General features: G+C 46.0%; 1 protein-coding gene across 1 annotated transcript in view; it reads right to left on the bottom strand.

Moving 5' to 3' along the window:
- The window catches only part of ASB5 (ankyrin repeat and SOCS box containing 5), a 43,139-nt gene extending 21,889 nt beyond the window's left edge, over positions 1–21,250 (bottom strand). Inside the window, exon 1 of the mRNA XM_069976580.1 lies at positions 21,044–21,250. Coding sequence (XP_069832681.1) covers positions 21,044–21,236 — 193 coding nt within the window. The 5' untranslated portion in view covers positions 21,237–21,250. The remainder of the gene's footprint in view (positions 1–21,043) is intronic.
- Between the last annotated feature and the right edge of the window lie 5,652 nt (positions 21,251–26,902).

The raw sequence follows: 26,902 nt of genomic DNA, 5'->3' as shown, positions 1-26,902 counted from the left end.
GTCCCCCTCCCCCCCTTATACATGGTCCCCCTCTCCCCCCTCCCTTATAGATGCCCCCTTATAGATGGTCCCCCTCTTTCCCCCTCCCTTATAGATGGTCCCCCTCTTCCCCCCCTTATAGATGGTCCCCCTCTTCCCCCCCCCTTATAGACAGTCCCCCTCCCGCCCCTCCCTTATAGATGGTCCCCCCCTTATAGATGGTCCCCCTCTTTCCCCCCTCCCTTATAGATGGCCCCCCCTTATAGATGGTCCCCCTCTTTCCCCCCTCCCTTATAGATGGTCCCCTTCCTCCCCCTATAGATGGTCCCCCTCTTCCCTCTCCCCCTCCCTTATAGATGGTCCCCCCTTATAGATCGTCCCCCTCTTCCCCCCCTACCTTATAGATGGTCCCCCTCTTTCCCCCCTCCCTTATAGATGGTCCCCCTCTCCCCCCTCCCTTATAGATGGTCCCCCTCTTTCCCCTCCCTTATAGATGGTCCCCCTCTTCCCCCCCCCTTATAGATGGTCCCCCTCTTCCCTCTCTCCCCCCCCTTATAGATGGTCCCCCTCTCCCCCCCCTTATAGATGGTCCCCCTCTTCCCTCTCTCCCCCCCTTATAGATGGTCCCCCTCTCCCCCCCCCCTATAGATGGTCCCCCTCTTCCCCCCCTTATAGATGGTCCCCTCTCCCTTATAGATGGTCCCCCTCTCCCCCTCCCTTATAGATGGTTCCCTCTCCCTTATAGATGGTCCCGCTCCCCCCCTTACACATGGTCCCCCTCTCCCCCCTCCCTTATAGATGGTCCCCCTCTTTCCCCCTCCCTTATAGATGGTCCCCCTCTTCCCCCCCCTTATAGATGGTCCCCCTCTCCCCCCCCTTATAGACAGTCCCCCTCCCGCCCCTCCCTTATAGATGGTCCCCCTCTTTCCCCCCTCCCTTATAGATGGTCCCCCCCCTTATAGATGGTCCCCCTCTTTCCCCCCTCCCTTATAGATGGTCCCCTTCCCCCCCTATAGATGGTCCCCCTCTTCCCTCTCCCCCTCCCTTATAGATGGTCCCCCCTTATAGATCGTCCCCCTCTTCCCCCCCTACCTTATAGATCGTCCCCCTCTTTCCCCCCTCCCTTATAGATGGTCCCCTTCCCCCCCTACCTTATAGATGGTCCCCTTCTCCCCCCCCCTTATAGATGGTCCCCCTCCTCCCCCCCCCCCTTATAGATGGTCCCCCTCTCCCCCCTCCCTTATAGATAGTCCCCCTCTCCCCCCTCCCTTATAGATAGTCCCCCTCTCCCCCCTCCCTTATAGATAGTCCCCCCTCTCCCCCCTCCCTTATAGATAGTCCCCCTCTCCCCCCACCCTTATAGATGGTCCCCCTCTCCCCCCTCCCTTATAGATGGTCCCCCTCTACCCCCCCCTTATAGATGGTCCCCCTCTCCCCCCCCCCCCTTATAGATGGTCCCCTCTCCCTTATAGATGGTCCCCCTCTCCCCCTCCCTTATAGATGGTCCCCTCTCCCTTATAGATGGTCCCCCTCCCCCCCTTATACATGGTCCCCCTCTCCCCCCTCCCTTATAGATGCCCCCTTATAGATGGTCCCCCTCTTTCCCCCTCCCTTATAGATGGTCCCCCTCTTCCCCCCCCTTATAGATGGTCCCCCTCTCCCCCACCCTTATAGACAGTCCCCCTCCCGCCCCTCCCTTATAGATGGTCCCCCTCTTTCCCCCTCCCTTATACATGGTCCCCCCCTTATAGATGGTCCCCCTCTTTCCCCCCCCCTTATAGATGGTCCCCTTCCCCCCCCTATAGATGGTCCCCCTCTTCCCTCTCCCCCTCCCTTATAGATGGTCCCCCCTTATAGATCGTCCCCCTCTTCCCCCCCCTACCTTATAGATCGTCCCCCTCTTTCCCCCCTCCCTTATAGATGGTCCCCTTCCCCCCCTACCTTATAGATGGTCCCCCTCTCCCCCCCCCCCCCCCCCCCTGCACAGCAGATAAAACAAAAACAAAAAACAGCACACAACTCACCTGCCATCCGTTCCCCCGTCGAGCCTCTCTGGTCTGGTCCCGGCTGATGTGCGGCTGCCCGAGGTGTCCCGTCCTGTCCCCGGCAGTGCGCGCATCAGAGAGCTCCCCGTGTGCCTGTGGCTGTGACTTCTGGCGCACGGGGATCTCTCTGATGCGCGCGCTGCCGGAGACAGGATGGGACACCTCCGGCAGCCGCACATCAGCCGGGGGACTAAGGCTGCATTCCCACGTTCCGTGATCCTGACGGATCACGGACGTGGAATGCATTTACCGGAGTCCCCCCGCGCCCGGACAGCATCTGTAATGAGATGCTGTGAGCGGGGGAGACTGCATTCATAAGGGCCGCGCTGTAGTAACAGCACCGCGTGGCTGATTCATTACAGCGCGGCACTTATGAATACAGTCTCCCCCGCTCACAGCATCTCATTACAGATGCTGTCCAGGCGCGGGGGGACTCCGGTACATGGTACAATCAGTTGCGGATTATAATGTGGGCGGCCGCCCGAACCGCTCATATTATAATCTGCCACTGAATGCCGCCCCCATGAAGACAGCTGGTGGCGCCGCCTGAGGCAGACGACTCAGGTCGCCTCATGATTGCGGCGCCCCTGCTGGCATCCTGTATAATGGGGCCATTCAGCCTCCCTGGCATCCTGTATAATGGGGTCACTCAGCCTTCCTGGCATCCTGTATAATGGGGTCACTCAGCTTCCCTGGCATCCTGTATAATGGGGTCAGACAGCCTCCCTGGCATCCTGTATAATGGGTTCACTCAGCTTCCCTGGCATCCTGTATAATGGGGGTCACTCAGCTTCCCTGGCATCCTGTATAATGGGGTCAGACAGCCTCCCTGGCATCCTGTATAATGGGGTCACTCAGCCTTCCCTGCATCCTGTATAATGGGGTCATTCAGCCTCCCTAGCATCTTGTATAGTGGTCAGTATAATGGAGGTCACCCTCCTGGACTCAGAGCTGCTCCAACCAGCAGGGACTCCGAGTGGCCTGCTACCACTCACCCACCCCCACCCCAGGGCACAGCGTCTCAGAGCTGCCAAAGGCAGGGGGACAGCTCCATATTGCCGGTACAGGTAATATGTTGGGGGGGCCCCATACACTTTTTTGCTATGGGGCCCCATGAATCCTAGTTACGCCCCTGACTCTATAGACTTACATGACAATCAGACGGAGCCCGACTTATTACGTGACGCAGAGCCGGGAGAGGACCGTGCTCATTCACCTGATGAGTACGGGTCTGAACACGAAGAACCCGAAACGATCAAAACTTTTGACATGTCTCTATGACATAGCAAATGTTTTTAGAAATGACAGGTACACTTGATGATGACAAAAAAAAAAAATTACATCTATAGTGGATTTAGATAATAATAATAATAATAATAATAATAATAATAATAATAATAAAAATAAAAAAATATATATATAAATAAATCTATATATAATAACAATTTCAAGGAAATCTGTCACATAATTTCACATGGTTTAGGCACCAGGCAGGAGTTAAAAACACCTTCATGCCATTAGAATTGTGAACTTTTCTTCAGTTCGGGTGGGTCAGTTGCCACTCAGGGCTGCCGTGACAAGAGCCCAAGGGACCCGCAACAACCCAGCAGGTTACCGACCATTGCGGACACACAGCCAGCCATACAACAAGCAGGTGCCAACATCACACCTGTGTGCTGGACTAGCACTGGTGTCACGACACTAACATCACCGACTGAGCAGACACAAGCAAACACCTGCACCTCGACCACAGAAGTGGCATCACAAACAGGATTCAAACCTCGCTGCTGCCTATTTTTGAGAAAACTGTGTGTGGTTCATTTTGTGCGTTTTTGTTGTGCAACAGTACACTTTTTACAGCGCAGATTTGTTAGTACTACCCAGGGCCGTTTCTAGTGGCGGGCGGGCCGGGCGACCGCACGGGGCGCCGACAGCTAGGGGGCGCTGGTGGCACCTTCTCCCCACCTCCCCCGGACCTCACCTTGTGGCGCGCTCCCCGCCCGGCCGCTCAGCCACCCCATCATCTTATCCCCGCCGCCACCCCACCCGGCAGGATCAGGCACCCCCCGGGCCGGTCCCTCCAGGGGCGTTAAGGAGCCGCGGCCGCCGGATTTCTTGCAGTACAGTGAGCTTCCGGCACAGGCAGCCTGCCACACACTGTCCCGGAAGCTCACTGCTGTAGCCCCGCAGCGCCCGGACTTCTCTCCTCTTTGGCGGTGGACATGTGACGTGATGACGTCACATGTCAGCTGCTGAGGAGAGGAGAGAAGTCCGGGCGCTGCGGGGCTACAGCAGTGAGCTTCCGGGACAGTGTGTGGCAGGCTGCCTGTGCCGGAAGCTCACTGTACTTGCAAGTTCAGCTACCAGACGCTGGGAGACGCTGCTGCAGGATCCAGGACAGGTGAGTGTATTTTATTTTTTCTTCTCATAAATGCTGCCAAGTGGGGGCTATAAAGGGGCCCATACTATGGAAGGCTACACAGGGGGGAGGGCTACACTATGGGGGTTACTTGGGTAGAGGGCTATACTATGGGGGGCTACTTGGGTAGAGGGCTATACTGTGGGGGGCTACACAGGGGGAGGGCTATACTATGGAAGGCTACACAGGGGGGAGGGCTATACTATGGGGGGCTGCTCGGGGAGAGGGCTATACTATTGGGGCTACTTGGGTAGAGGGCTATACTATGGGGGGCTACTTGGGTAGAGGGCTATATTGTGGGGGGCTACACAGGTGGAGGGCTATACTATGGAAGGCTACACAGGGGGGAGGGCTATACTATGGGGGGCTGCTCGGGGAGAGGGCTATACTATGGGGGGGCTACTTGGTTAGAGGGCTATACTATGGGGGGCTACTTGGGGGGAGGGCTATACTATGGAAGGCTACTCAGGGGGAGGGCTAAACTATGGGGGGCTACTTGGGTAGAGGGCTATACTATGGGGGGCTACTTGGGGGAGGGCTAAACTATGGGGGGCTACTTGGGGGAGGGCTAAACTATGGGGGGGCTACTTGGGTAGAGGGCTATACTATGGGGGGCTACTTGGGGGAGGGCTATACTATGGGGGGCTACTTGGGGAGAGGGCTATACTGTGGGGGGCTACTCAGAGAGAGGGCTATACTATGGGGGGCTACTTGGGGGGAGGGCTATACTATGGGGGGCTACTCGGGGGGAGGGCTATACTATGGGGGGCTACTCGGGGGAGGGCTATACTTTAGGGGTCTACACGGTTATTACTATGGGGGGAGCACAGGTGGGATTATTACTATGGTGGGAGCACAGGTGGGATTATTACTATGGGGAGAGCACAGGGGGATTATTACTATGGGGGGGAGCACAGGGAGGATTATTACTATATGGGGGCACAGCAGGGTATCCTACATACAGGGGGCAACCCACATACCTACTGACTTCACTGCACATGACACAAAAAAGGGGAAGTTGTTGTGAAAGTGCCGAACCTAAGATGTTTGTCTGGCAGGTTCACAAGAGATGAACTGTTGCTGCAAGAAATCATCATGGAGGTCTCAGCCAGAAGGAGAGGAAAAGGAAAGTGACGCCTCAGATCAGATAAGAAGTCACCTGTGAGTCACTGAATTACTTTTTTTTTTTTTTTTGTGGGGGGGGGGGGGGGGGCGGGCGCTTTTAGCAATATTCGCCCCGTAGTCCAAATTACCTAGAAACGGCCCTGGTACTACCATCCAAAGTATCATTGCCCCGAAGATAAACGCCCTAACCAGGGATCTAAAAGTGGAGAAACACCCCTTTATTGTGAATGGGACTGTGACCAGTGCTTTTCCGCTCTGCAGGGGATTGTATTTTTACTCCACAGCTACCTTGAAAAAGCTTGCCCACAGAAGTGCGGGAAAAGTCCTACAGATTTCCGCCAAAGCCACAATGTGCCGCCCACTGGCTAAACCAAGGTACCAGAGACTGTTTCTGGGGGGAACCCTGAAAATGCTGCTCACGTGACTGGAGTGGACATCTTGGAGGAGGCTGGCACCCAGAGACTTACACTGAGCCCAGTGTTCGTGCCTACCGGAAGTGCCGGATTGGCCCTCTTACTGGAGCCTGCTCCACAGGACGACACTGTCCCAATGTCTTCTGCATTACCGGATATGGCCGAGTCTGTAGTCTCCCGTGATGTGGTGGCGGTCGAGGGTACCGGAAACTTCAACACTGCCACAAGGTCTCATGCTGATTACTTGCCTGCAGCTGCTGCCCTCACCACTCCTGCCTAATTATCACCTTGTTACTCAGAGCTGTCCCATGCTAAAGAGGATTCCTCTGATGAGGCGGATACCGCTTCAGTTTACCTGCAGGGAACCCCAGACTAGGAAGAGGTTTACACTGATGTAGGAAATGCAAGTTAGTTCTAGTTAGACTCGCAGAGAAGAAGGACACAAAAAACACTGTTCCTGACCCCTGTCAGAGACACAAGTTCAGTTGAGTCTAGTCACCAACATGTATGGATGCAGTTAGAAACCAACAGTCCTTTCACTACGACTACATTATCTATTATGCAGTTCCAGGCACACCAAAGGGATGGGTAATGAAGAAACACCCTGACCCACGCCAGGAATACGTCAGAACAGAGCAGGGCAGTATGCTGACTACAGAGGAACTAGCCTTGATAGGACAAAGATACCGTAAAGAAGGTCTACGTATCTTACACCAGATAACCACAGATGGGGCTTTAACTACCCTACTTGGACAGGTTCAATGATACCAGAAGGCAGAAGGTGGTCAGATTATAAACAAGTAAAGTCTATAAACAAGTAAAAGTAATTCTTCACTACAAAGATATCTTCAGGTTCCAGCAGAGTACATAGCTACATTGGGTTGGGGCCCCTCTGGCCAACTCCTCTTCTCTCCTCTACTCCATTGTACTCTTCAAGCACTGCTACAACTATGTCTTTTACTTCTTCTAAAGCACCTTCTCCAAGTACAAAAAGGTCACGCACTCCAGAGCATGTAAAGATTTATCTATTCTGTGAAACATGTACTTACAACAGTACACGTTGTGCATTATCGTATTGAAAATATAGCCATATTTTTACTTAAAAGGATATTTCACTAAAAAGCTAAAAAATAAACGCTCCCAAACCTAGCTGGTCTTACTCGCAAACATATGTGCGCCCGCATTCCAATTACCCATTGCAGACAATGTAAACTTCGGCCAGAGCCGCAGTTTACATTGTCTGCACTGTCAGTTTTCTGTGGTCACTATACAATGAATAGCGCCACACAAAACTGACATGTCAATTTTCTGTGCGGCTGCATGGAATCACAGCCGGAGTGTATACACTCTGGCCGGGATTCCACAGAAAACAATGCAATGTATTTTTTCAATAGATAGCGGCTAATGTTGCTATCTGCAACAACGGCTGTTAGTAATTGAAAAAATACATTTTGTAAACCTGGCCTTTAAAAAGCTTTTTTTTTTTCAGTAAAGAGCTGTAAATCATCAGTTTATTGCTGCACAGAAAATTACATAACTAAATTCCCACTGCTAGCAGCCTTCCCCTAGGCTGGGTTCAGATCTTTCATAATGCACTGTTCTGTTCTGCCATTTCACGTGGATAGGTGTCATTTCCAACATGAATGGTGCCCAGCAGACCTCACTGGTTTCCAGCATGGTGTCCAGAATTTTACTGGACAAAATAGCATTGCATGCTAACTAGAGATGAGCGAACCTCGAGCATGCTCGAGTCCATCCGAACCCGATCGTTCGGCATTTGATTAGCGGGGGCTGCTGAAGTTGGATAAAGCTCTAAGGTTGTCTGGAAAACATGGATACAGCCAATGACTATATCCATGTTTTCCACATAACCTTAGGGCTTTATCCAACTTCAGCAGCCCCCGCTAATCAGATGCCGAACGATCGGTGTCGGATGGACTATCTCTAATGCTAACCTGTGACAGACGCACTCAATGCATAATTTTATTGAGCTCAATGTATACAACTGAGCACAAGTCATATACAATAATCTCCTATGGCTCTGTTCACATTTACACTGCTTATAACAGAATGTACAGTGCAGTGACACGTGCTGTACAACAGATCCCACTGGCATTCAATCTACCCCACTGACTGTTGTCCTACAGTTTTTTGTGTTATTTTTTAATGTGAAAAAATTAACTAAATTTACCAAAAACTCCAGCCAAAATGCTTTCCATTACACAGCATTAAAGAGGTTGTCTGAGAAGCAGAAGACAGCTGAATCCTTCTGTCTTCTGAGAGGTGGAGGTGGCCTCTTCCGCATACTTTTATCAGAATATACACCCACCTCCTTCACATCTTGTAAGGAATACTTCCGGAAAACTAGTGTAAAAATATTTTTTCACACCAAGAGATTGAATATAAGGTCGGTACTACTTGCAACACTCATCCTCTTCTTACCTTGACCGCAGACTCAGCATACAGCACATAAAGGTGAAGGAGTCATGGTGCTCTGCTCAGCAGCAAACAACATTTCCAACAGAATACAAAATAGAGAGAAATGAGCAGCACTCACCCTTCAATAACCCCCTCGCATGCTGAAATGATGCACAGTGCTCTCAAATTTTGAGCAAAACACAACAAAAACTATTTTTTTTTACCAAAACATACACAAAAACCACTATATACAGTAGTTATACTGTATTATTAGTTTCGCTGAGGCTGGCTCAGAAATACTATTTAGTTAATATTTGGCCAGTACTTCTAGCCAAAAACAAGCCTGCGACTAAATCTCTATATCACAGGAAAAGGTGTGAATCTTTTTGGTTGTTCTTAGTCAGATCAACTACTGGCTAAAAAATAATGACCAAAATACTATGTGTGAATCCATAGTTTTAGATACTGATGTACAAACTTGACAAGAATACTGCCATGTGAAAGTGACCTCATTGGCAGACATGGCAGACATCTTTATCTCTATATTTCTGAGGCGACTTTCAGTGATCATAACTAATAGTCATATGTATTTTGCAAACATGAAATTACTACATTAAAAATAAAATTTCAGATCTGTTCAATTACAAAATGTTTAATTTCTTATAACAATCTACATGAACATTGTGCCCAACAATGTCCACTAGATGGCAAACAACCATCTCTATTGCATATATATAATACCGTGCATTAGATTTCTTTCTTTCTTCATCACATATGAAAGAAAATCTAATTGACTTTGTCATTGTACATAACCTTCAATGTTAGATAAGGGATAAAAAGGAAAATTCCAAAGCATAGTTAGAAAAACATGCACATACTCTCGGAGACTATGTTATTATCTACAACCATACACCTGCTTCTTAATGCAAATATCTAATCCTGTCTATCCAATCCTGGGATTGCAGCTCAATGTGTAAAAGTTTACGGACATGGTGAATAGGTGCAGAATTTGTTCCATCACAATAGAGCTAAATCTATACACAGGCCTTGACTGGTTTTTTTTAGGCAAATTTTCCCACAGATGAAATCAATGAAAGTACTAAAAAATCTTCATAAAAAAGCTCATCAAAATCATCACTGTTGTATAGTAAGATTCTCTGTGTTGCTGTTACTAATTAATCACAGCTCAGCTTTTATTTCTAATATTGTTCTGGTAAAATAAAAGCTGGGCTGTGATGGGTTGATAAGAGAATCTTATTATAATGCAGCTTGATAAATCTCCACCATATATAGTTAAAGGAGTTTTCCAGGATTTAAAAATATGTATTGTTTTTTTCCTCTAAAAACAGCACCACTTCTATTCCTGGGCTGTGTCTGGTGTTGAGGTGAAGCTACGCTATTTTTTTAAAAGAAAGCTGCTTTATTTTTCTGACCCAGAACAACATTATTATTATTATTATTATTATTATTATTATTATTATTATTATAAAAATAATAATAATAATAAAAATGTAATTCAATAAAATGTTATTTCCATTATGTTGTGTATCCACATATGTATATATTGGATGTGGTGGGGGTTCCATTTGTTATCCCACATGCCAAAAAGCCTAGAATCTGCTCTCTGATGGTGACAATTTTTGTGGCCTACCAGATTTTACTTGGACATTGGGAGCTTCATTTTTGTTGTATATTATGCATGTCATGATTCATTTTTATCTCCTAACAAAATTATTACTCTATAGAAAACATACTCATTACTGTTTTATTCCTTCTGGGGTTTTATGATGGTTGGGTTCACCCCATAATTGCTTGCGGACTATTATGATAGCAGTAAAACATCAATTATGTCCTTACAGTCACAGTGGTTCACATCAGTTTGGTTATTAATGTAGTTACCTGCAAGGATTAAAGAGTATAATAAAACGCAAGAAGGCGGAGGGTTAGGGAACATGATAAAGAAAGTATACTTACCTATCCTTGTGCCTCCATAGCGTTGCCTAAATGATACCAGATAGCGGCTAATGGATTGCCCGCACACCCAATCAGTGAGTGGGGCGGGACACCGCTGCAATCACTGACTGGCTGAGCAGGCAATTTGCAGGGCAGTGACATTCCAGCAGCTGGACCCAGAGCCATATCATATGGAGAAGCCAGCTGAAAATGACTCTTGGTAGCTGTCCAAGAGGTTAGGCATCGAGGCATGGGGACAGATAAGTATAACATCTTTATTATGTTGTCCTAGAGCTGGAAAGGGTACAAAGACGGGCAACTAAACTAATAAGGGGAATGGAGCATCTTAGTTATCAGGAGAGATTAAAATAATTAAATTTGTTTAGTCTCGAGAAGAGACGTTTAAGGGGAGATATGATTAACTTATTTAAATATATAAATGGCCCCTACAAGAAATATGGGGAAAAGATGTTCCAGGTAAAACCCCCTCAAAGGACAAGGGGGCACTGCCTCCGCCTGGAGAAAAAAAAGCTCAATCTCCGGAGGCGACAAGCCTTCTTTACCATGAGAACTGTGAATCTGTGGAACAGTCTACCACAGGATCTGGTCACAGCAAAAACAGTAGAGGGCTTCAAAACAGGGCTAGACAAGTTCTTAGACCAAAATAATATAAATGCATATGTATAGAACCTATCCATCATCCCTCCCCCTTTACCGCATCCATCCCCTTCTTGTATATCCCCCTTCCCTGTATTCATCCCCTCCTTGTATATCCCTCTTCCCTGTATCCATCACTCCCTTGTATACCCCCCTTCCCTGTATCCATCCCCTCCTTGTATATCCCCCTTCCCTGTATCCATCCCCTCCTTGTATACCCCCCTTTCCTGTATCCATCCCCTCCTTGTATACCCCCTTCCCCGTATCCATCCCCTCCTTGTATACCCACCCTCCCCTGTATCCATCCCCTCCTTGTATACCCCCCTTCCCTGTATCCATCCCCTCCTTGTATACCCCCCTTCCCTGCATCCATCCCCTCCTTGTATACCCCCCTCCCCAGTATCCATCCCCTCCTTGTATACCCCCCTCCCATGTATCCATCCCCTCCTTGTATACCCCCCTTCCCTGTATCCATCCCCTCCTTGTATACCCCCCTTCCCTGCATCCATCCCCTCCTTGTATACCCCCCTTTCCTGTATCCATCCCCTCCTTGTATACCCCCTTCCCCGTATCCATCCCCTCCTTGTATACCCACCCTCCCCTGTATCCATCCCCTCCTTGTATACCCCCCTTCCCTGTATCCATCCCCTCCTTGTATACCCCCCTTCCCTGCATCCATCCCCTCCTTGTATACCCCCCTCCCCAGTATCCATCCCCTCCTTGTATACCCCCCTCCCATGTATCCATCCCCTCCTTGTATACCCCCCTTCCCTGTATCCATCCCCTCCTTGTATACCCCCCTTCCCTGCATCCATCCCCTCCTTGTATACCCCCCTTTCCTGTATCCATCCCCTCCTTGTATACCCCCTTCCCCGTATCCATCCCCTCCTTGTATACCCCCCTCCCCTGTATCCATCCCCTCCTTGTATACCCCCCTTCCCTGTATCCATCCCCTCCTTGTATACCCCCCTTCCCTGTATCCATCCCCTCCTTGTATATCCCCCTTCCCTGCATCCATCCCCTCATTGAATACCCCCCTTTCCTGTATCCATCCCCTCCTTGTATACCCCCCTTCCCTGTATTTATCCCCTCCTTGTATACCCCCCTTCCCTGTATCCATCCCCTCCTTGTATACCCCCCTTCCCTGTATCCATCCCCTCCTTGTATACCCCCCTTCCCTGCATCCATCCCCTCCTTGTATACCCCCCTTTCCTGTATCCATCCCCTCCTTGTATACCCCCTTCCCTGTATCCATCCCCTCCTTGTATACCCCCCTTCCCTGTATCCATCCCCTCCTTGTATACCCCCCTTCCCTGCATCCATCCCCTCCTTGTATACCCCCCTTTCCTGTATCCATCCCCTCCTTGTATACCCCCCTTCCCTGTATCCATCCCCTCCTTGTATACCCCCCTTCCCTGTATCCATCCCCTCCTTGTATACCCCCCTTCCCTGTATCCATCCCCTCCTTGTATATCCCCCTTCCCTGCATCCATCCCCTCCTTGGTTGAACTTGATGGACATGTGTCTTTCTTCAACCGTATTAACTATGTAACTATGTTCACACGCTCTTCTTCCTTCATGTATTTTTTTTTATTTTATGGAACTTTGTCTTTAAACAATTTTTACGATCAGGCTCCCCTGAACTGGTCAATATACACTAAACAACATAACATACTAATAATAAACAATGGTTACCATTAAGAATATCAGATATCAGGTTCATAACCGGCTATACCTTTATATTTTTCCTGCGTGTAGGGAACTTCCCCTACAGATGGTGCAATTTCCTATGCAAACATAGTGTGCATTTATTTCTTATTTATAGACCTGTGATCTGTCCGGAATGAATGCTGAGAACTTGATCTGCATTTTATTTCCCTCAACAACTGCTGCTGACTGACACTATCAATTGTTACGACTTCAGACAAGGAAAACATCACCCTGGCCATCTGTGTCAGCATCAGTCAGTTTTTCCGCCCGTTGGTAAGGCTTTCTATGAAACCATTCACAACAAATAAACAACACAGACATAGTCACACTCACATATATCATATTCTATCACCACTGTTAAGGATAAGAAGGGATCTACTTTTATAGAAACAACTGCATGCTTGGTCCATGGTCTGTGTCTGGTATTACAGATCAGCTCCAGTTCTGTACAAGACATTGCTCAGGTGTGCTAATGTTTCTGTGAAAGAAGGACATTTTTCTGATCCATATCAACCTCTTTATACTTACAGTATGTAGAAATGCTCTGCTGCGCCAAGATCTGTTACCTGGATGATCTAATGGAAGGCTTTTTTTGTGGATCTACCCTACCTATTCTATGTGACATGGAATATTATCCTAAGGGAGGTAAACTTATTAGTATTCTCTTACCTGTAGCTCTCCAACTATTGCAACGCTATAACCCTATCCACAAAGAACAACACCCATTGAGAGACAAAGGTTGTCATGGCATAGTTGTCAGGGCATGAACGGAATTGTAGTTATACAACAGTCGCAGAGCCACAGGTTGGGACACACTGCACTACAAGATGGGTAGACTTTGGACATAAAGAGGTGCATGGTTAGTAACAATACTCAGGGAGGAGGGGGCATCACTGTCCTCCTGTCTGAGTCACATGGGAACGCCTTGTTGATTCATGGCTCAGGCAAGTGATGACAGATGCCATGTACAGTACATTATGCCTAACTGTTGGCTAGTATATGCCACATCCCCCGAACAGTACACCACCAACAGCCAGAACTTCCAGAACAAGTCTTGACCAATCTTAAAGTCTGTACTGTGCGTTGACTATATATTCTAGGGGCATTTCCCAACATATGCACCAACATCCTTAAAGGGGTTATCCAGCGTGGGGGCACTTTTTTGGGGGGACCGGGGATCCCGCCTCCTTCATTGAGTGGCTGAGCGGCCCTGAGACGTAGCGTCTCGGGTGGCGTCAGACACCTGGAAGCGGCTGGGAACCGGGCACCAGAGCGCCGTGATGAGGGACCCGCCACTGGAACCTGGGAGGTAAGTGGACGTCTTTTATTTCAGCCACCTCCTCCCCGGTCCCCCCCAAAAAGTGCCCCCACGCTGGAGCACCCCTTTAAAGAATTCAGTAGCCAAATGTTTAGTAAAAGTGTGCCCTGCTGAAAAATGTATACAGTAAGCATTATATTTTACCTTTTTTTACAATAGGAGGCAACTCAAAAGAGTAGTAGGTCCTTGGAACAAACTTCCAGCCAATGTGGTTTGTAAACCTTTAGTAACTGAATGAAAACCTTCCTGTGATAAATATCTATCCTAACAATACAGGAATAAAGTAATATATGGGCACACTGATGGATCAGGTATGGTTTTAAATGCAACCATAGTCTAGGCATTACAGCTTAGTCCAAATTCTTCCCCTTCTATCTGTATGATGTAGTAAAAAATCAGATTGCTTAGTCAAGGTGACCTGTTCCTGTGTAATGTTCAAGTGTAAATACAAAAAGCCTCTGAGGATACAATTACATTTATATATTTTTCTACTGTTATAGGCCTTGTCCACACAGCTTATTTTCAGACTCCAGAAACCAGGATCAGTGATATCATGGAGAAACCATCAGTGTGGCATTGTGATGTATCCATTTTTGCGGATCCATGAAAACGGATAGGTGGGTAATTAATGGCACCTGGGAGGAGTCTGGGGGGTGCCAGGCAATGCATCTGTAATTATAGAAGGCCCATAAATGATGCATCCTTATGTCATCCATTTCAAATGGACCTACTGACTTTGGGGAGCGTACGTGATGATAGACCGTATAGACACAAGCCCTATGTTTTTTGCATCATGGATTGGCAACCACACGCAGATCCATTTTACAATGTGTCGAACACCCCATACAAGTCCATTTTTGTGTCCGTAAATCAAGATCCCGGATTACTGACAGAAAATATATGTGTGGACGAGGCCTTAATTTGTTAAAAAACAAAGCTGTGGATTTAATTGTAGCTATTCTAGGCAATACTCTTTAAGCAAATACAGTAACAGCAGAATAAATGTGTCTAGTGGATTAGGGTCCTTTTACACTGCCAACCAGAGGCAGCAAACAAGGCTAAATACAAGACTAGATACAATTGTACTGAATAGCATTCTGAAAGCATTAACGTGACATTGAGGTAGATAATTAAATCTACTTGCACATTGTTTATTGAGTGAAATGTGCCAAATTTGTTTTTAAAAGTGGTGCTTGCTTTCTGTGCCACATTTTTGAAGACAGCATTTTGTAAGACTCGCTAACAATTTACAAAAATGGTAACTCTGTAAACGAACAAGATTTCTTAATAGGAACACCCCTGTGTCCCCATCCTGATATTGTACTGGGTAGAAAGCCCTCTCATTTTAACCCACTGCTAACTGGTCAACTCTGCCATTATTCCGATGCCTTTCGGGGCCCGCCCATGTCGCCGCTGCTTCCCTCTGACCCCTGAATTAACCCCATCACCAATAGATTCTCCAGGCAGCCGACACTAGTACCAGCACCAGCAGGTTTGCAGCCACTTGGGGAGTTGTGTGTGGACGGAGAGTTAACTGATTGACCACTTCTTTACTGATACAGAACACCTTACCTACCTTATATTGGTGTTTTGGAAGAAATTGTCTGCATTTAATTTATGTCTTATGGGAAAATTTGCTTTGATATAGAAGTGATTTGATTACAAGCACATTCCCAGAATAAATTATGTCCATAATCCAAGGTTTCACTGTATGCAGTTTATAGCACTTTGGAGGTGGTGTGAATAAAGCAAAGTTCTGAAAGAGACACCAGAACGAGTATGTCACAGTGGTGAATGTGGTGCACGACACAATGACAAAGCGCACATTAAAATGACAATACATATGCTATTTTTGAATCACATCCCTTCTCTTTCTTTTAGGCCTGTTATTGTTTTAGGGGATATAGGTATTGTTTTGGGGGATATAGGTATAATGTGTAGTATATAGCAAAAAAAAGTCCACATATCAGATCTCCAGCACTGTTTAGAAAGTGAAAGTTTTTTTTTTCTCCAGGACTGTTTTCTTTGTTCCTTAATAGCCTATAAATTTAAGACCATGGCCTCAGACTGGGTCTAAACTATTGCTTCATAAGAATAGTAACATCTTGTACACAGCTTACATTTATAAGACAATTGCTGTGTTGTTTGTGCAGCCATTAAAATGCACTGTTATCAGCCGTAGATGTTTTTACTGATTTTACCAGTTGCACAAAAGGTCAAATCAGGCGACAAGCTGGACCTTTTCACTGACTGATTATTGGACGAATGAGTGTTTCTAGAAATGTTTGTTATCAGTCTGTGTAAAAGGGCCTTTACTCACACTTCATGGTAGGATAAACAAGGGTCACAAGGATTATGTTTGGTCGTGGTCCACATTTAGCTAGTTTTTATTATTATTATTATTATTATTATTATTATTATTTGTTTAAATGCCTTGTATAACAACTGATTCAATGTCATATTTCTGTACGATATGAAACATTAGCAGAGTGCGTGCCCATAGACACAACACAAAACTTTTCAGTAGACGTGTGTTGCCAAGAGCATAGCTGAGCTGTATCCAAAGGCAACAAAATAAACAACCCTGTCTAGTAAATATAAAGACTGTGGAGGAAGCCAAGAACCTAGCACAACAGACACTAAATAAACAAGAAGATCAAAACCCAATATCATTTACTATTTATTCACTGAAATATATTTTATCTGCATTTGCATATTGGCTGATAAGTGGCTAAACCTAGTAAAATCTGCCCAGAATGTGCCATCATTTTATATGGTCAGGTTTTGTGGGTATCAGGAACAAATTAAAGGGGTACTCTAGAGCAGTGATTTTCAACCTTTTTTGAGCCGCGGCACACTTTTTATACTTAAAAAATCCCGGGGCACACCACCAACCAAAATGGCACAAAATGACACTAAAACAGTACATATTATACATATAGTTAATAATATAGATTCTAAATGTATTTATACTCACTCTGGGCCTGTTTTCTTCTCCCCCTGTGCTTCTCTCCACCATACTTCTCCCCCCCTGTGCTTCTCTCCTGTGCTTCTCTCCACCATACTTCTCCCCCCTACTTCTCTCCTGTGCTTCTGTCCACCATACTTCTCCCCCCTGCCTCTCTCCTGTGCTTCTCTCCACCATACTTCTCCCCCCTTCTTCTCTCCTGTGCTTCTGTCCACCATACTTCTCTCCCCCCTGCCTCTCTCCTGTGCTTCTATCCAGGGCCGGCCTTAGGGTAGATGGCGCCCTGTGCGAAACTTTCTTTTGGCGCCCCCCCCCGCCCCTGTTGATACCCCCCAATGGTGACATAGACTAAATCTCACAGCCTCCCATCCCTCCAGACAACCCCCCACAATAAAACCACAAACGGGACAGGAGGCTGTAGGATTTAGATACAATATACTAAATCCTACTACAACAAGCTCCACCCCTAAACCCCAGCCCCCCCAAACCCCCCGACCCCCGATAGAAGTACCATCTATGTATGTATCTATCAATCATCTACCCCCCCCCCCCCCCCCCGTTATATATGTGACCTTTTAATCACTTTTTGAATTTTTCTCTGGGATGTGACTTCACTAAAAAACAGCAAATTTGGACTTGGCCTATTTGGCAATTACACTGTTTACCGTGGGGGCAGTAGTTATGCACTGTTTAGCTGTTGGGTATGCTGGGGGCAGTAGTTATGCACTGTTTAGCTGTTGGGATATGCTGGGGGCAGTAGTTATGCACTGTTTAGCTGTTGGGGTATGCTGGGGGCAGTAGTTATGCACTGTTTAGCTGTTGGGGTATGCTGGGGGCAGTAGTTATGCACTGTTTAGCTGTTGGGATATGCTGGGGGCAGTAGTTATGCACTGTTTAGCTGTTGGGATATGCTGGGGGCAGTAGTTATGCACTGTTTAGCTGTTGGGGTATGCTGAGGGTAGTAGTCATGCACTGTTTAGCTGTTAGGGTATGCTGGGGGCAGTAGTTATGCACTGTTTAGCTGTTGGGGTATGCTGGGGGCAGTAGTTATGCACTGTTTAGCTGTTGGGGTATGCTGGGGGCAGTAGTTATGTACTGTTTAGCTGTTGGTGTATGCTGGGGGCAGTAGTTATGCACTGTTTAGCTGTTGGGTATGCTGGGGGTAGTAGTTATGTACTGTTTAGCTGTTGGGTATGCTGGGGCAGTAGTTATGCACTGTTTAGCTGTTGGGGTATGCTGGGGGCAGTAGTTATGCACTGTTTAGCTGTTGGGGTATGCTGGGGGCAGTAGTTATGCACTGTTTAGCTGTTGGGGTATGCTGGGGGTAGTAGTTATGCACTGTTTAGCTGTTGGGGTATGCTGGGGGTAGTAGTTATGCACTGTTTAGCTGTTGGGGTATGCTGGGGGCAGTAGTTATGCACTGTTTAGCTGTTGGGGTATGCTGGGGGTAGTAGTTATGCACTGTTTATCTGTTGGGGTATGCTGGGGACAGTAGTTATGCACTGTTTAGCTGTTGGGGTATGCTGGGGGCAGTAGTTATGTACTGTTTAGCTGTTGGGGTATGCTGGGGGCAGTAGTTATGCACTGTTTAGCTGTTGGGGTATGCTGGGGGTAGTAGTTATGCACTGTTTAGCTGTTGGGGTATGCTGGGGGCAGTAGTTATGCACTGTTTAGCTGTTGGGGTATGCTGGGGGTAGTAGTTATGCACTGTTTAGCTGTTGGGGTATGCTGGGGGTAGTAGTTATGCACTGTTTAGCTGTTGGGGTATGCTGGGGGCAGTAGTTATGCACTGTTTAGCTGTTGGGGTATGCTGGGGGTAGTAGTTATGCACTGTTTAGCTGTTGGGGTATGCTGGGGCTAGTAGTCATGCACTGTTTAGCTGTTGGGGTATGCTGGGGGCAGTAGTTATGCACTGTTTAGCTGTTGGGGTATGCTGGGGGCAGTAGTTATGCACTGTTTAGCTGTTGGGGTATGCTGGGGGCAGTAGTTATGCACTGTTTAGCTGTTGGGGTATGCTGGGGGCAGTAGTTATGTACTGTTTAGCTGTTGGGTATGCTGGGGGCAGTAGTTATGCACTGTTTAGCTGTTGGGTATGCTGGGGGCAGTAGTTATGCACTGTTTCAGCTGATATATAGATAGATAGAGATAGATAGAAGGGAAAGAGGTAGAGAGACAGAGGAGAGAGAATCATCAGACTTACAGCAGGGGCCCAGGATCCTGGAGGCTGCAGCATTGCTGAGGAGGAGGAGGGAGGACGCACATGGCTGGGCAGAGGTCACAGGTCAGCACACTGATGGGACCTGAGCACCCTGCAGGCTGCAATGTGGCAAGAAAAAAGTCAGCATCCCACATGTGGTGGGTGCCGGGGGCGGGGCTTGTCAGCGGGGGGCGGAGCTTACCGGGATCAACCCGGAACATTACTTTGCCAGGTCCCTAGCCCGTCTATCTTCTGGAGCGCCCAAACCAACTACTATGTAAGGAGGGCAGGCGGCCAGCTAGAGGGGCGCTCTGGCAGACAGACAGAACTTCTGTCTGCCAGACCAGTTAAGTGTGCAGCTGACTGCCATAGCGCCCCCTAGCTGGCCAGGAGTGATGCGCCCTGTGCAACCGCACAGCTCGCACACCCCAAAGGCCGGCCCTGCTTCTATCCACCATACTTCTCCTCCCTACTTCTCTCCTGTGCTTCTCTCCACCCTACTTCTCTCCCCCTTCTTCTCTCCCCTGTGCTTCTCTCCACCAAACTTCTCTCCCCCATGCTTCTCTCCACCAAACTTCTCTCCCCCCTGCTTCTCTCCGCTGTTTCTCTCCCCCATCCCCATATTTCCTTCCCCCCTGCTTCTCCCACATCCCCAGGTTTCTCTCCCCCATTGTTTTCTCCTGTTTCACAGGGGCACCATAGTTTGGGGAACTTTCCCCGCGGCACACCTGACCATGTGTCGCGGCACACTAGTGTGCCACGGCACACTGGTTGAAAATCACTGCTCTAGAGAGTAAGGTTTTTTATTATTATGTTACTTTAATAAAGTAATATTAATTTGTATTGTTAAACTAAATGTATACATTTTTCCTTTTATTCCAAAAGGCCCCTCTGCCACCAATGTCCATGCTATGAACTCTAGGGTTGTGTAAGCATCCTGCTCTGTGCACAGAGCTACAGTGCTACTGTCCTGTATAGCGCTGCGTGGCAGCACTTGATTAGAGCAGGGGAGCAGGGACTGCAGGGCTTAGACAGCCCTGCAGTTTCCCACAAGAATGTTGGAGGCATCATAGAGGCTTGCGTCACCCCTTACTGCTGCCACTCAATGGAAGTTGGTACATAAAGAAAAAAGTTTACATTTATTTTAATAAAATGATAATACAAAGTAATATAACTTTATTAAAGCAATGTATTGACAAAGAAAAAACTCCAGAGTACCCCTTTAAATAAAAAAAATTACTGTTTGTTTTCATAGGATAGAATAAATATAGTGATAAAACATTGTCATGTTACCACGATTTTTGTGTATACTTTGTTATTGTATAGTCATAAGAATGAAACACTGAGGTCATGTACGAATTGTAAAGTTTGTAGTTTTGCTGCGATGCCATGTTGTGTTTTAAAACACCAATAGCTCATCATTATATTACAATTTGATATGTATATATACAGTTGTTACAATACTGAACGTACTTATCATATGCATATTATATAAAAAAAAAATATATTTCTGGCCTTAAATAGGGAGGGGTGATATGGCAATATATTCATAAATGTGACATACATATTATACCTATGTGTAATATACAGTATGCTTGTAAAGTAACTGTTTAGTGCCATGGAATATGTTGGTGCTAGTTATGTAAATATAATTATTATTTTTGTCTTTTCAAGGATTGATACATACTGTAAGCACCACTATGTTTCTCATAGTTACATATTGTGGCCTAGGATATTAAACAGCTCCTTTAGGTGGCAAACAAAGTAACTGTCATACAGAGTTATTGTAGCTGTGGATAAGTGTACACACCACCAGAATGACTGGAGTAGGGGTACAGTACCTTGTCCTTGGGTCACAGTGTAGAATTCGGCTTGGATTCGTGCAGCCTCCTTGCGATTTCCCTTGACTATGTAGAAATGACTGAGGATGACCAGGCTGATTTTCACAAACAATTTGAAGCAGAAAAGTGCCAGGATAGTGAAGTAGACATTGGAGAGTTGCTGAGCAAAAGGTTTTTCCTCCAGCACCGTCATAGCTGTACCAGAGTCTTTGTCAGTGTTTAGGAGTGGGTATGAACTGTTGACAGGATCACATGGCTACAGCCAGAAGCTGCTCGCAACAGCTGGTACTAGGGGAATCAGATATCAGGTGCTCATGATGTTTGCTGCTGAAAATATGGGGATTATTTATGTTGGGCATAACTTCTAAAGCCACTTCCCGTTCCCTGAAGTCAAAGTGAATTTCTGATGCAAAACAATTTAAAGGTGCTGACTCCCATGAGTACTCCAAGATATCACCTTATTAACCCCTTAGTGACCGCCAATACAGCTTTCTATGGCGGTCACTACTGGGATTTATTCTGACCCCGCCAGCTTTTCACGGCAGGGTCAGAATAAGTGCTTGCAGCGCTCCTGTGCCGACATCACAGGAGATCACAGCTGATCTCCTGCTGCAATTACCCTGAGCGTTGATTTACCACTCCGGGTAGTTTTATCTGTTATATGCCACTGTCAGATCATGACATCGGGATATAATTGGTTCTGGTAGGATGAGGGCATATACTCACCATATCGGAAGTCCCACATCAAGGTACAGGCTTTCGATCATCTCTGTGCAATCCTGGGGGCCTTTTGAAGGCCCCTGAGGTTGCCATGGTTAAGCTCCTACACAGCCATGCCAATGCGTAGAGCGAGACAAGGCGCAAGAAGAAAATGGTGCAGAGTTCGGGAACCAGGTGGGGTTTTAAAAAATGTACTGTGCAACTGCATTCACCGCTCTGGCGCCAACAGGGTAGTGAAAAGAAAAAAATTTGATCCAGAGATAGTACATTTGCTTTAAAATGTGCCTATCAATTAAACAAACTTCTGACGTGTTATAGTGACATGTCAGAAGTGTGTACTGGTGGGGTGCTGAGACACCCGCCGATCACTAGAATGAAGGGGCAGATGCGCTGAACAGCGTGAGCTTTGCCTCTTTATCTCCGCTTTAAACTACTATGAGTAGCAGTCGATATTGTAATGGAAGCCTATGGAATTTTCAGCAATTCTGTGTACCGAAAGTTTCATTGGCTTCCATTATAACCATAGATCGCTCAAATTAATGGTTTAGAGCAGAGATGAAGAGGCAGAAAGCACACTACTAAGTGTGTCTGCTCCTTCATTCTAGTGATCGTGGGGGGGGTCTCAGCACCTGGACCCCAACCAATACACATTTCTCACATGTTGACATGTCAGAAGTTTGTTTAACCCCTTCACATCAGCAATCTGTATATATATGTTCCTGCTGCACATACCCTGTGCAGCAGGAGCGCATAAGGAGCGTACATATACGTTCCTGACTGTCAGAGGGGTTTGATGTGTGCGGAACCGCTGCAGTGAGAGTGATCCCGCACACATCAGTGCCCCAGAAGCCCAGCATAATGACAGGCAGCTGCGATCCCACAGCTGCCTGTCATTAACCCCTTAAACTCCACGATGCACAGCAATCGCAGCGTTTAAGGTAGTCAGTGACAGGACAAGCCCCTGTCACTGACTGGTTGGGACCCACGCAGCATGGTCCCGATCTCTTGTACCGACGGGTCGGGGTAAGTCAATTACCTCTGTCTTGTGGGATCGGCCATCTATGTATAGAGTCTGCTCTCAGGCTGGCTCTATGCACAGATCGCTGATAACACTGATCTATGCTATGCTATGGGATAGCATAGATCAGTATATGCAATCTAATGACTGCATGTTTTACAGTAAAATAAAAGCATTTTTTTTAAAAGTAATTAAAAAAAAAAAAGTTTTTAAAAGTATTAAAAAACACCTTATAAAGCCCCCTCCCAATAAAAGTTTAAAATACCCCCTTGCCCATTATAGAAATCAAAATATGTAAAATAAATAAATATACATATAAACATATTCTACATCGTAGTGTGCGGAAATGTCCGATTTATTAAAATATAACAATATTGTTCCCACACTTTGAATGGCGTGAACAAAAAAAAAGAAAACACACCAGGGTTGCAGATTTTTTAAAATTATATATTAGAAAAAAAATAACAAAAAGCGATCAAAAAGTAACACAAATTACCAATATACACTTATTATGGGATAAGTGCTTTTTTCCCTGCACTCACTACTGCATGAAGTCTTCACTTCCTTGACAAAAATGCTGATGTCACAACCTGCAGCCTCCTCCTGGCTGAAGCAGCTCTCCAGGGCCTCGGCACAACTCATCCGGCACCCGCCTGCTGGCTGTCCCCCCCCTTCCATGCTTCTCCCTGCCACTGTGAGGCTGGACCCATTATAAAACCACTTTGACAAGACAGTATTTGGGTCAGTACTTCTATCTGTGTTTGTAAGCCAAAACTATAAGCGGATCCAAAACACTGATGAGATACAAATGGTATCATTTTTTCTTGTGTAGCATCTACTCCTAGATGTGGCTTTTAAATACTGATACAAAATCCTGCCATGTCAAAAAAGGCCTTAGCTGTTTTGGAAGCTAATATAAGCGCATATATTGCATGTATTGTAGGTTTAAAATGTCAACCATCATATATAAAGCCCAAAAAGTAATTTTCAAGGATGCAAATAATCAGTTACAATTTTTTTTGTCAGAATAAGTTGTGTGTAAACAAGACGAGTAGCCCTATTTCTGCCCATTACATAATGTGTATATGCCATTTTTCACCAATTGTCCCCCCTCGGCAGGATGCAGCTCTGCTGACTTTCCTTGAGCTCAGCAAACCCTCAGAAGTAGCAGAAGCATGGAGGACTGGAGCAGTACTGAGCAGAATAAGTTATGAATCCAGCTATGGGGTGAGACAGTACACCAGCAGTGTCTGTTTATTTCTAGCTCTCTCCCTTCACTTCCTTCCTTACTCCTCCATCTCCTGCTTTTATACATTCAAATTATACATTATCAGCTCTTTAACATAACCTTTATGTACATGAGCACAGCAGATTAAATGCATAATAAATGACTGGAGTATTTTAATTGATAAAAGAGATAAAAAACAAACATACATAAATAATAAGAATAATGGCCCAGGTATTTTTTCAGTTCAATATAGGCCCTAATAAGTGAATCATAAGTATGCATCCTTACATGTATCCAGGCATTCCCTTATGCAGTGCACAGCACACCCCTGATACTAGTAAATAGAAGGAGCTGTCTCTATATCACCGCTTACAGGATTGCTTCATGTTTTGTAACTAGAGATGAGCGAACCTTCCGGATTTCTGGTTCTTACAAACCAGAAATCTCGGCATCTGACTCCCGCTGTCTGCCGGCTCCGTGCAGCGGGTGGATACAGCCTAAGGAACGGCTGGAAAACTGGGATACAGCCAATGCCATAGGCTGTATCCCAGTTTTCTAGGCGTTCCTTACACTGTATCCACCCGCTGCACGGAGCCGGCAGACAGCGGGAGTCAGATGCCGAGATTTCTGGTTTGTAAGAACCAGAAATCCGGAAGGTTCGCTCATCTCTATTTGTAACCTTTATTTAGTGATCTCTTGTGTTTTGCACTGATACATAACACACATTATTTTACCCATGCTTCTCTTCTTGTTCTCATGACTCACAAAGAACTCATCCACTCATTCCTTATGCTGCGTTTAGACGGAACGATTATCGTTCGAATTTCCGCAATAACGATCGCATTTCAGCGATAATCGTTCCGTGTAAACACAGCAAACGATCAAGCGATGAGCGAAAAATCGTTCATTTTGATCTTTCAACATGTTCTCAAATTGTCGTTCATCGTTCGCTAAAAATTCGCAGATCGTTTCGTGTAAACAGTCTTTCACCGATTTACCCTATGTAAAAGATGGGCTTAAGCGATCCTAAAATAGATCGCATTAACAATTTTTCCTACGATTTTTCTAACGATTTATTTGTCTAAATGCTGATCGTTATAAAAACCGATATCGTTGCTTCAAAATCGTTAAACGATTGAGTGGGCGAATTATCGCTTCGTGTAAACGCAGCATTAGTTGCATCCATCAGAGGTAAACATTGGACAATATATATCAGAGGTTTATATGTCAAATGGACACTATTAAAGGGGTATTCCACAGGATACCTCATCAGTAATGGATTGGCAGGGTGCTGACAGCTGGCAGCCACAATGATCAGCTGTTCGGCGTCGCACTACATATGTGGTGGAGTTTGTTTTCTTTCATAGTGTAGCAGTGTCTCTTTTTTTCAACCAGCACAAGACTAAAAAGCTGCCTTAAAGTGACTGTACCACCAGGGAGGAAACCCTAGCCCCTCCATGATAGGGTTTCATTGATTCTAATGGAGTCATGTCATGGAGGGGCTAGGGTTTCTTCCCACTGGGGGTGGTTTGAAAAAGTACCTTGAGAAAAAGTAGTGCCTGAACTTGTGCACTTGACTCTGCTATGTATTTTACGTCACCCATTAATGTATCTACTATGTTTATCCGAAAATAAGAAGGTGGCTTTTGAGGGGGTGCCTTACTTTAGGCTAGGTGGTAGGGTAGTTGGGGTGTCTTATTTTAGGAGGGTGTCTTACTTTCGGGAAAACATGGTATAACAAAGATGAAATGCTGCAGATTTTTACAGTGAGATCCATCTTGGAAACCACTTAAAAACCCTCTCTGCACTTGCAAATGCTCGTGCTCAGGTCTGAGGAGGAAAATGCAATTCTCAAAATGACACCCATCTGCAACTGTTTTCTGTAGATATTTTTTTTTTTACATCTGTTAGCTCTCTGTTCATTTTCTATAAATCTTCTGTTCTAATATCAACTGTTTTGTCTCTGAGAATGTGGACAAATGCTGGTTTCACACATGGAAGTTTTTTGGAAAAAAAAACCCAGAAGTGGATATTTAATTTTCATCAGGGGATTCGAACAAAAGAAAGACCAGATGGTGGTCTCTAGACAGGTGATTTACCCCTTGACTACAGCTCCAATGCATTTGGGTTAGGAGATTCAACTATATATCTGAGGGTATCTGACATAAACTACCTACAAAGGACTGATCTGCAGAGACAGTGGCTGACAGTTGAACGAGCAGGAGGCCGGGCAGCGTTAATTATTCATGAAGAAGAGGGAGGAGGAAGGAGTGGTGAGGCGTGCCAGAGTGTGGCAGAAAAACTGAGCCACAACTCCTCTTTGACTCTTTATTACAGTAGGAGACCTGAGATCCTACGAAGGATCATGGAGTACTGAGTTTTTCATGCAGCTTTTAGTATTTTGTCAAGCATCTGTAGTACCTCCTAGTCTTTCTTTCTTTGTTTAATTTTCTGGTTGCATACAGCCTTTGTCAGAATATAGCCTAGCTATAAGATACTGTGGACTCTATTTATTTGGTTTTGCTGACTGAGGCATTGGTCTTGTCTCTGTATTGGCTTAGCACCTGCTATTGGCTGTATTACACATTGATCGTCACAAAGGCTTGCTATCCTTTTAATAGTCAGTGACAGGCTTTTTGGTTACATTCATCCTAGCACACTATAACCTTACAGAATATCTTGTATAGTTTGGAAGGAGCATTGTTTTCTTTTCATTTTCAATATGTCGACTGGATCTTGTCCAGGGCATACAAAATGACAACGTCCATGATCTGGATCTTGATCTGTACTTTAGGTACAAGGAGATCCCACTATGGGCATTAAATCGAATGTATCCAAAAGGAATGTTGTGTTATTCTGGTTTTGATCCTGGCTCTCAGGCGTCAGTGTTACT

This window comes from Dendropsophus ebraccatus, chromosome 7 (assembly GCF_027789765.1).
Source record: "Dendropsophus ebraccatus isolate aDenEbr1 chromosome 7, aDenEbr1.pat, whole genome shotgun sequence".
NCBI classification, from domain to species: domain Eukaryota; kingdom Metazoa; phylum Chordata; class Amphibia; order Anura; family Hylidae; genus Dendropsophus; species Dendropsophus ebraccatus.
Note: the sequence above shows the minus strand (reverse complement) of the source record. Positions and strands in the feature narration are given on the sequence as shown.